The sequence below is a fragment of the Triticum aestivum genome, chromosome 2B (genome assembly GCF_018294505.1).
Source record: "Triticum aestivum cultivar Chinese Spring chromosome 2B, IWGSC CS RefSeq v2.1, whole genome shotgun sequence".
NCBI classification, from domain to species: Eukaryota; Viridiplantae; Streptophyta; class Magnoliopsida; order Poales; family Poaceae; genus Triticum; species Triticum aestivum.
Genome location: NC_057798.1, coordinates 20,382,622 through 20,393,853, shown reverse-complemented (window position 1 = coordinate 20,393,853; position 11,232 = coordinate 20,382,622). Strand labels below are relative to the sequence as shown.

Here is an 11,232-nt window from a genome sequence, read left to right as displayed (position 1 = left end):
TCGAGGGGAAGTAAGGGAAACTCTAGCCCCCGAGCCCTCCAATTGCCTGGACCAGTCGAAGTGGATAGTCCAGTATGTGTTATCCGGTTTGTCTTCCGGTGCGTGCAACACTGTCCAGTCATTAATGAAGTCCACAAGCGCCTGGGACCTGATAGCCGTCTGAGGCATATATTTCCACCCATGCGGTCCAAGCTCAATAGCCCACTTAGCGACCCGGCCAATTGCCTCCCTATTCTGGATTATGTCTCCCAAAGAAGCAGAACTGACCACTATGATGGGATGGCCCTGAAAGTATTGCTTAAGCTTCCGGCTTGCCATAAAAACCCCATACACAAGCTTCTGTCAATGCGGATATCTTTGCTTTGACTCGATGAGCACTTCGCTGATATAATAAACCGGCCGTTGAACCGGATATTCCTTCCCAGCCTCCATGTGCTCTACCACAATAGCCACACTGACAGCCCGGGCATTGGCAGCCACATATAACAACAAGGGCTCGTTATCGACTGGAGCAGCAAGGACCGGTGGCTCTGCCAACTGCTTCTTCAAGTCCTCAAACGCCGCATTAGCAGCATCACTCCAGACAAAATTGTATGTCTTCTTCATCATCTGATACAGAGGGATCGCCTTCTCTCCCAACCCGCTGATAAACCGGCTCAGGGCTGCAATGCGACCCGCCAAACGTTGAACATCGTTGATACACGGCAGTTTAGCCAGAGACATAATAGCCTTGATCTTTTCCGGATTAGCCTAAATACCCCTGTTTGACACCAGAAAACCCAAGAGTTTGCCTGTCGGAACACCGAAGACGCACTTGGCCGGATTAAGCATCATCTTATAAACCCGAAGAATTTCAAAAGTTTCCTTCAAGTCATCTATCAGTGTCTCCTTCTTTCTGGACTTTACCACAATATCGTCCACATAAGCATGAACATTGTGCCCAATTTGATTATGAAGACAATTCATCACACATCGCTGATAAGTCGCTTGAGCACTCTTGACCCAAAAGGCATGGACATAGAGCAGAAGGCTCCAAAGGGAGTTATAAAAGTTGTTTTCTCCTGGTCCTTAACTGCCATCTTGATTTGTTGATAACTAGAATAAGCATCCAAGAAACTCAAACGCTCACAACCCGCCGTAGCATCAATGATCTGATCAATATGAGGGAGAGAAAAAGGATCAGCCGGACAAGCCTTGTTCAAGTCCAAGTAATCCACACACATGCGCCAAGTGTCATTCTTCTTAAGCACCAGCACCAGATTCGCCAGCCACTCCGGATGAAAAAACTCAATGATAAACCCAGCCACCAAAAGCCGGGCTACCTCCTCACCAATAGCCTTGCACTATTCTTCATTGAAGCGGCGAAGAAACTGCTTGATCGGTTTAAACTTGGGATCAATATTGAGATTGTGCTCAGCGAGTTCCCTCGGTACACCTGGCATGTCAGATGGTTTCCATGCAATGATATCCCGGTTCTCACGGATGAACTCGATAAGCGCGCTTTCCTATTTCGGATCCAGGTTAGTGTTGATACTAAACTGTTTGGATGAATCGGCAGGAACAAAATCAACCAACTTAGTCTCATCAGCCGATTTAAACTTCAAAGCCGGATCATGCTCTGTAGTGGGTTTATTTAAACAAGTCATGTCCGCCGGATCAACATTGTCCTTATAAAACTTTAACTCCTTTGTTGCACAAACCGACTCAGCGTAAGCCGCATCACCTTCCTCACATTCCAAAGTGACTTTTCGGCTTTCGTGTACTATGATGGCCCCCTTATGACCCGACATTTTAACTGTAGATAAACATAACAGGGCCTTGCCATGAACCATGCATAAGCCGGCCGTCCAAACAGGGCGTGATATGGGCTATGGATTTTCACCACCTCAAAGGTTAAGGTTTCGGACCTGGAATCACGATCATCTCCAAACACAACTTCTAGAGCTATCTTGCCAACCGGGTATGCCGATTTACCTGGTACCACAGCGTGAAAAACAGTGTTTGACGGTTTAAGATTCTTATCCGTCAACCCCATGCGACGGAAGGTTTAATAATACCGGATGTTGATGTTGCTCCCTCCATCCATGAGTACCTTGGTGAACTTATAACCCCCAACCTGAGGTGCCACCACCAAAGCCAGATGACCCGGATTATCAACTTGGGGCGGATGATCCTCTCCGCTCCACACGATGGGCTGCTCAGACCAGCGCAAGTAACGGGGCACCGTCGGATCGACAGAATTAACTGTCCTTTTGTGAAGCTTTTGATCGCTCTTACACAAGCTAGTGGTGAAAACATGATACTGCCCACTATTCAACTGCTTCGGGTGACTCTGATAACCCGATTGTTGTTGATTCCCCTGATTATTCTGCTGGTTGTGACCACCCAGGTTGTTCTAATTGTCCTGATTACCCTGAAATCCTGAGCTTGAACCGCCTCCGCCGTAAACCGGCTCGTGAGATCTAGGACATGAACCGCCAGATGGACCCTGATCATATCAGAAAAGATCGGAGTTTTTGAACTCTCGCATAATGAAGCAATCCTTCTAGAGGTGCGTGGCTAGATTCTCTTTCGTCCCGTGCTTTGGGCAAGGCTGGTTTAGTAGGCGCTCCAGATTAATGCCTACACCCCGCTGGGGCGGTTTACCCTTACGACGTTGAGCATTACCCTGCACATTGGTGTTAGCCACAAAATCCAAACTATCCATTTTACGCTTATCATTGTTTCGGTGGCCTGCCGGATTATGTTATTGCCCCTTGGTGTTGCCGCTCTTCTTTCCCTTCCCCGGCCTTTCCTCATCAGACTCGGGATCCTTGGTACTATCAGAATCGGCATACTTAACCAAAGCTGCCATGAGTGTTCACATGTCATTGCAGTGACGCTTGAGCCGTCCTAACTTTATCTTCAGCGGCTTAAACCGGCAATTGCCCTCCAATGTTATAATTGCCGAGTCGGCATTGATACGGTCCAATGAATGCAGGATTTCCAAAACCCGGGGCACCCAATGGGTTGTTGATTCGCCTTCTCCTTGGATACAAGCGGCCAGATCCACAATTGACATGGGTTGCTTGCATGTGTCTTTGAAATTTGCTATAAACCAGGCGTTCAACTCGGCCCATGAACCGACGGAGTTGACAGGCAAACTCTTTAACCAAGTGCGAGTCATTCCATCCAACATCATGGTGAAGTACTTTGCACACGTCGCTTCATCCACATCCAGCATCTCCATTGCCATCTCATAGCCTTCCACCCATGACTCGGGGGTAAATCAGCGGTGTAATTAGGCACCTTAAGCGGACCCTTGAAATCCTTGGGTAACCGTACATTGCATAGAGCCGGGGTGAGACACGACACCCCCAAGAGCTGAAAGCAAGTCCTCGTTCCACTGACGTTGTCGGTCGAACTGGAGTAGGCTGATGATTCGCATACTGCGCTGCTAACTCGGCCTCCCGACGCGCTCTACCATTATCCACCACATCCTAAGCATTGGCACCACCGCGCGCCGGATTAGGCCCTCGAGGGGCGTCACGGTTCCGCGCACTGCTTGATACAGCCGGTTCATCAACATGCCTGCTGTAACTCTTGCTCAGGCGAGGGGTTGAATGGATTATGTCTCGGCTATATGAATAGGCCTGCTGCTGCACCATAGCGGTTTGAAGAAGATCCCTGGCCCGACGCGTCTCAACCACCGCTGGAGACTCGCCCTCCATTGGAATAGCTGCCAATCAAGACGCTGCAGCAATCATGTTGTCCAAAGGAGTGGAGAAGTGACCCGGCGGGGACAGAATGTATTGTGGTGGATCATCTGTCCGTCGAGGCGGGTCCGTCACCCGTGGCTGATCCGGTGCTCCTGTCCCAGGTGCTTCAGTCCGGTTTGTGGCTGCCGGATAACTGGGTCCTGCTCCTGGCATGTTGAAGAGATTCATTGCTTCGTAAACCAGCGGTAGACGAGACCGATGCCTCCTCCTCAATACTTCGTTCGAAGCATTCTGATCCAGCATGAGCCGGTAATTCTCTGCCTGAATCTGCTGTGACTGGGCATCTAAAGCGGCCCGCTCATCAGCCATCCTAGTCTCCTCAGCCGCCAAGTCCTCCTTGTCCTGAGTTATCTGATCCCGCAGCTTTGTGACCTCCGCATTATGCCGATCTTGAGTCTCCGGGGTGACTGATGTGGTCAACAATGTCGTCCAGGAGTCTAATAAACCGGACAGAACTTGAGCCGGCCGGCGCATGGGGCGTCCTGCCCCGGTTGCCGATCCGGAAGTCATTGCTGCTGCAGTTGAATATTGCAATGTGGGCTGCGTACCGGCCATGAAGATCGCAACCCGGTTTGGCGGTTCGAATGAGTCTGAAATATTGTCGCCATCAAAATAGCCCCCGAACCGGCCATCTTGTAGCTGGTACAGCGACTCGGTCACGCCGATGGATGATTCTTCATCAGAATAAACGACCGTCTCATCATCGGACACCGGCTCAGATTCTGCACCATGGATGAATCCCACGAACGCACGCTTCATGGTGGGCTGAACCCGGGCAGGGCTTGCACGCTGAGTCGTCTCGACGAGGTCGGTGCAGATGTCCGGCTCAGGGCCCGGTTTGCCGATCTTGCCGATGAAGACTTGAATTCCTCCAAAGGGGACCTGGTACCCCTACTCGATTGAGCCTACCTCGGGGCCCCAGCCTACGTCGTCGATGTAGAGCTTGCCGCGACGACTCTTAGTCATCCGGCCAACCACGTATCCCTTGAGTCCTTTAAAGTTTCCCTTTAAGAACGCAAAACCATCATGCGATAGCCCCACGGTGGGTGCCAACTGTCGTGGAATTAACACGTCGGATGTCCTAATGAGAGGACTTAGTGGTGGAGCCATCACAACGAGATTACCTTAAAGGGGTTAAACCGGACAAAGGACACGGGGAGTTTATACTAGTTCGGCCCCTTGCGGTGAAGGTAAAAGCCGACGATCCAGTTGTGGTGGAATTGATGGGGTCTCGATGAGCAGGGAGCGAATCCGCTTTACCTATCTCTCGACTTGTTGTTTCTTGTCCCTGAATCGCCGCCGGGTCGTCCCTTTATATACACAGGTCGATGCCCGGCGGTCTACAGAATCCCGAGGCCGGCTCATACAAATGTGTCCGGCTCAGTTTCTTTCTTTTCCTATCTTACAACACAAGTTACAAATCTCATGGCGGTTTATGTCTATGGGCCATAATCCGCCCTTGGGCTCTAGGCCTTTTAGTCTCTGTAGTAAAGCGCCATACTCCTTGTCTTCATGGGCTTCAATACAGATGATTCCTTGTGAGTATAACCCGATCCCTCCTGGGCGGTTTATACTCAGTAGTTATATCCCCAACACTAAGCATATAAGATTCACTTAGAATATAAGATTCACTAAGCATATATATCATCGGACTCTACACTAAGTATAACAATAAAGCATATCATCAAATTACTACAGTAAATGCAACATCCCATGATATGCCGATCAACCATGGTACTTGTTAGGAGGGTCATGAATGGCACCCTGACGAAGTCAGCACATGGCGGAATGATGTCCCATAGGTTGCACACCTCCTCCTCGCTCAACCTCATTCTTTGAGCTACGATGGCTTCACCAAGTGGGTCGTCATCATCCTCATCATCCTCATCATCTTCATCATCTTCTGCTTTGTTGACATAAATCACGGCCAGCTTGGGTCTTTCTGCTCTGAAGGAGAAGCTGATCAACTCACCACCGGTGATACACATGTGGGCGATGAAACGGACCCATCCATCTCCTCCCACCCGCGTCATATTTTGCCCTTTCTTGACCTCCATAGTGTAGGGGCCCCCGGGAGCCTCAAAGGTCACAGAGTCTTCGGTCAGCTTGTTGAATTCTGACCTCACATTGCATGGGACGATCTGTGTACAAAAAGCAAAGTGGTATATAAACGATGCATTAATGCCAATAACACTAAAAACAATATAGTGGTTACTAGTTTCATATAATTTATTACCGCCGCATGAAGAAAACTAGACTCTAAGTAGATGCCGAACAGCGTGCCAGTTGCAAGGCTGCTGGCGCACCTTGACTTGCACCGCCGACATGGTGGTGGTGGTGGTGGCGCCATTTCCCTAAAGCAATATGATTAAAGGATTAATAATTCAAAAAGTAAACATAAAGTTTTCAATACACATCAGGTTTTGAATAATCTACACGTCACGTTCACATCATAGAGAATACACATCAGGTTCACATGGCAAGCAAATTAATAACTAAATTATAGTTCAATTTAGACAATGACTTAATAGAGATCATGTAACCCAAACAGAGCCTAATAATAAGATAAATGGCATATTGCCATTATTGCGCATGCATACAAGCAAAAGTAGTTCAATCGAGAGAGAGAACCCCTCTCTAAACCCTATTACACTAGGCACCGCCACCGCCACTAAACAAAAGCCAAGGCAGGACGAGAGAGAGAACCCCTCTCTAAACCCTAGAACACTAGGCACTGCCGCCGCCGTCACTGCTCCAGGGACAGTAGACAAGGAAGAAGAAACCAAGCCTCCACCCTTCTGATGCCCTTAATCCCCCCCTCGCTCAGGTCAGTTCACTCGCTCCCTTCTGCTGCCCTCAATTCCCCCCTCCCGCCTCTACCCGCTTCCTTTTCTGTCTCCTGGATTCGACCAAGTTTGGCTGACCAAACTTGTGCATCTGGATTAGTTCCTCACCTAACCCCTCTCTCTACTCTCACCTAACCCCTCTCTCTACTCTCTACACTTTTCTGTCTCTTCTGTGCAAGCGAAACATGCACTCGAGGATACAAAATTGACCAGCTGTTGTGTTCTTAATTCTCCTAGGCTAGGCCATATTTAGCACCAGCTAGAACGCACAAGCTGCAGGAGCCGGCCAACATAGTCACACCATCAACCACACCTTGTATACATCTAGTATGATCACCTAACCCAGCCACCTTACTTGACACCCCCGATAAGATAACCACGTAGTATAAATGTCAACAAATACACAACAATTTAGTACACTTCCACCTAACACAACCGTGCACGCACTTCACGGCGAAGTTGTCGGACTTCGGGCTGGCCAAGGCCGCCACGGTGGAGTACAACTGCCTGCACAACGTGCCCAAGAACCGCCCCACCATGCGCGAGGTCGTCGACTCGCTCGAGCCGCCGCGGCGAATCGGTCGAAGCCTAGCTAGCTAGTGGTGACACGCGCAAGGAGGAGGAGATGGAGGGGGACTTACGGGGCTGGAGCGTCGGAGGAGACGAGAGGCGACCGTGCATGGTGACGGCGCACGGCACCGTCGACGGGGGTGAGGCGGCCGGGGAGGAATCCTAACCGTGGCGGCGTCGTCAGGCGGAGGGGATCGATAATGTCGGAGTGAGGGGTGGGGGCGCTCGGGCCGGTTTTCTTTTCCTCTAGTAGTAGCGCTGGGTAGAGGCCGGCGCTACTACTAAGCCCACCAGCTATAGCGCCCGTTCGAAACAAACGCTACAGGTAAGTGGGCTACCGTTTTTGCCCTGCGGCCCATGTAACAGCAGCGCGGCCCAAGCTAACAAACGATGTTGTTATTTAGTAGTAGTAGTGTGTTTTCTACACAAAATACCAGTAGCGTGTGGTCATAAACAGGCGCTACTGGTAAACTTCTATTTGTAAGCATTTTCCTAGTAGTGGCAACAGGGAGGACGCCACACGCGCGTCGCCGTTGCCATGTGAACCAGCCGCCAGCCAACCTCCGGTGAGCGTCTCCGAATCGGTGAGCCGCTCCCCGGTCCCTTCCTCCTGCTCTCCCATATCCTCCTCTGATTCCTAGTCGCACCTTTGATGCAGGACGCGGCCACCACTGGACCTTAGATGTGCGCGAGCGCCTCAAACCGCCCCTGTCCAGATCGTCGTCGGCCCTATGTAGCCCGACTGGGGATCGCCATGAGCCCCGCCCACGTCGACCGATATGTGTCGCGGAGTGGAGGGACGCCGTTAGCAAGAGGAAGGGGAAAAGAATGGCGTGCAACTGCCGTTAGGGGAGGAGGGGAGATCAGCGGCGGCGGCTAGGGTTATCTGGAATGAGACCTGCGTCTTCGTAGGTTATTTGTTGTGACGAGCATGGGACTGAAAATAGGTGTGGGGCAAAAATAAACCGATGGAAGTGGCGGTGGTGGTGGGAGGACATACGAAGAAAAACCGGACGAAAAAAACCAGACGAAAAAAAATCAGACGAAAGTGGTGGGACTATTCAACCAACTCATCCATTAGGAGTAGAGATATGTCTATGCTTATTATTAGCCTAGTACAAGATTAGATAATGGACATACATATTTACTAGTAAAATTTTGTTTGCAAAATGTTTGTGGGGGGCATGGGCCCATGCTGGATCCGCCCATGGATCCGCGTAATATGCGCAACACTTGATAAGCTTTTTAAAGTCAAATTTTTAGATGTGAATACTTGTGAAGAAGTTAGGAAGTAATATTTTAAATTATATGTACTACTTAATCTCTACACTCAATTATGATTTTAGCTCCATATGATTGTACAGAACTTCATATAATCGTACAATTATTTATGACTTTACGTTAAGTGTATTTGTACTTCTGTAGATGGATGATTGTAAACTTGTGGACAAATCAGTAGTCCCGAGTTTACATTAAGTTTCCTCTCATGTGTTTTGACGTATGGTTCCTCTTTGTCCTATATGTGGAAGATACTCCCTCTATGGTTGAATGGTCATATGTATGTGAAATCTTCCATGTTTTCCGTTCAAACTTGTGGAATTTGCAATATGTATGTGAAATCTTCTGAAGTATACCGTTGAAACTTGTGGATTTGTTCGCTGTTCTCTTGTATGGAGCTTATCACTGTACAGTTGGTTGAAAAATCAGAGAAGAGCGAACAGCTTGCCGGCTTACAAATAGGCTCAATGCGTGTCCTGGCTGAGCCACCCACAGCCTTGTGCTCCTAGTAGGAAATTAAAGAAATAAAGATGGCTTCTTCTACCACTAGCAACGGCAGCAAGACTCTGCGTGTCCTGCTATTGCCCCACTTTGCGACTGGCCACATCCACCCCTTCACCGAGCTTGCCGTTAGCCTCGCCGTGTCTAGCCCAAACGCCACCGTAGAAGCCATCATCGCAGTCACGCCGGCGAACGTTCCGATCGTCCAGTCCTTGCTGGAGCGCCATAGCGCAGCAACTGTCAAGATAGTTACCTATCCGTTCCCAACGGTGGAGGGCCTGCCCAAGGGTGTCGAGAACCTTGGGAAGGCGGCCACTCAGGCAGATGCTATGCGCATCAACATCGCCGCCTCGACCGAACCCCTGATGCGCCCCGCGCACGAGACGCTCGTCCGGGCGCAGTCTCCAGACGCCATCATCACCGACATGCTCTTCACCTGGGGCGCCGGCATCGCCGACGAGCTCGGCGTGCCATGCGTCCCATTCCATGTCACCGGCGCCTTCCCGATGCTCGCCATGCGCCACCTCATGATGGACGACGCCGCGATCGACGGAGATGACATGGTGACGGCCCCTCCGTTCCCGACCCCTCAGATACGGGTCCCAAGGACTGAGGTGCCCGACTTATCGATATTTCGATACGTCTTCGACAAGATTCATTCCATGCAAGCTGCCTGCTTCGGCCTCGCCGTCAACACATTCTCAGGCCTGGAGCAGCAGTACTGCGACATGTACACGGGCCAAGGGTACGTCCAGCGCTCCTACTTTGTAGGGCCGCAACTGCAATCCTCTGAGAGCCCCACGGGTGACTCAAAGTCACAGTGCATCGGTTGGCTCGACACAAAGTCGGACCATTCGGTCGTGTACGTGTCCTTTGGCTCGTGCGCCCTCGTATCGGATGCTCAGCTGGACCAACTTGCTCTTGGGTTGGAGGCCTCGGGGAAGCCGTTTTTGTGGGTCGTCAGGGCGGCCGACAAGTGGACTCCACCAAAAGGGTGGGAGAAGCGTGTCGAGGACCGGGGGCTCATCATCAGATCCTGGGCTCCACAAACCGCCATACTTGCGCACCCTGCAGTGGGCGCGTTTCTGACGCACTGTGGGTGGAACTCCGTCCTAGAGGCAGTGGCCGCGGGCGTGCCTATGCTCACATGGCCAAAGGTGCACGACCAATTCGTCAACGAGAGGCTATTCACAGATGTGCTAGGAATCGGGCACCGACTCTGGCCGCATGGCGCTGGCTTACGGAGCGAGGATTACGAAAAACATGAGCTGATCCCGGCCGACGATGTGGCCCGGGCATTGCTCACATTCATGCATTCTGGAGGACCTGGGGACGTTATGAGGACAAGGGTAATGGACCTCGCCTCAAAGTCTCATGCCGCCATCGCACAAGGAGGCTCCTCGCAGCAAGATTTGCACCGCCTCGTCAACGATCTCATGGCAGCAAAGGTGGGGCGGAGCTAGCTAGCTTGCTAGCTACCATGCATGAGTTAATTAAACTCATCGCACCTAAGTGAATCATTATGTGGCTTTCAGTCTATTACATATATTTTTTTCCTGTTGCAATGCACGACGTATGTATGTTTTCGTGTAGTATTTGTTTTGACATTCTGTCTTTTGTACACGTATGTTTTTTCTCAATAAAATCAAATAAAATCTCTTCAGCCCTTTACTGTATTGCAAATTTGTGGGCATGTCCACGTGTTACTCTTGCAGCTAGCTACATGACACATTCTGTGCAGTCTTGAGAGAATTGGTTACACTATATTTCAATGAAATTCGACTGTATTTGGTTTAATTTACGAGAAATAATATTGAAAATACATATTCTTTGATATATTTATCCAATTATTGAGGTGGACCTTTTTGTTTGCATGTTAAGGTGTTTTTCTTTTAATGTTGTGGTGACGTGTGTGTGTTAACCGAAATAGAATGGTGAAGACCTATTTATTATTGGGAAATGTTTATAATCGGCGGACCGGCCGAAGCTTGGGCCGGTCGCGCCTCGCTCGCTCAGGTAACCATCAGGAAACCACCAGACTCAGCAAGCACATGACACAAACGAGCAGAAAAGAGGACACGTCCATCATGGGACCCACACACGATCTATCCCCACCTTATCTCTTCCTCCTCTCTCCCTTCCTCCTCCTGTTTTCCTCTTTCTGCTCATCCCGATTCCTCACCACCGCGCCGCTGTGCACCGCTTGACGAGCTTTTTATCCATGGCAAGAGGAGGGTGCGATGTAGTAGGGTGACAACAGGGCGTGCGCCGTGAGAAGA

General features: G+C 50.2%; 1 protein-coding gene across 1 annotated transcript; it reads left to right on the top strand.

Moving 5' to 3' along the window:
* Positions 1 to 8,936: 8,936 nt before the first annotated feature.
* On the top strand, positions 8,937 to 10,627 carry LOC123043185 (UDP-glucose flavonoid 3-O-glucosyltransferase 7). Its single transcript, XM_044465554.1, has one exon. The coding sequence runs from the start codon at positions 8,983 to 8,985 to the stop codon at positions 10,414 to 10,416; it is 1,434 nt and encodes a 477-aa protein (XP_044321489.1). The 5' UTR covers positions 8,937 to 8,982; the 3' UTR covers positions 10,417 to 10,627.
* Positions 10,628 to 11,232: the final 605 nt, after the last annotated feature.

Bases quoted from the DNA above. Each gene is read 5' to 3' on its own strand.
- LOC123043185 (XM_044465554.1), top strand. From the start codon at position 8,983: ATGGCTTCTTCTACCACTAGCAACGGCAGCAAGACTCTGCGTGTCCTG.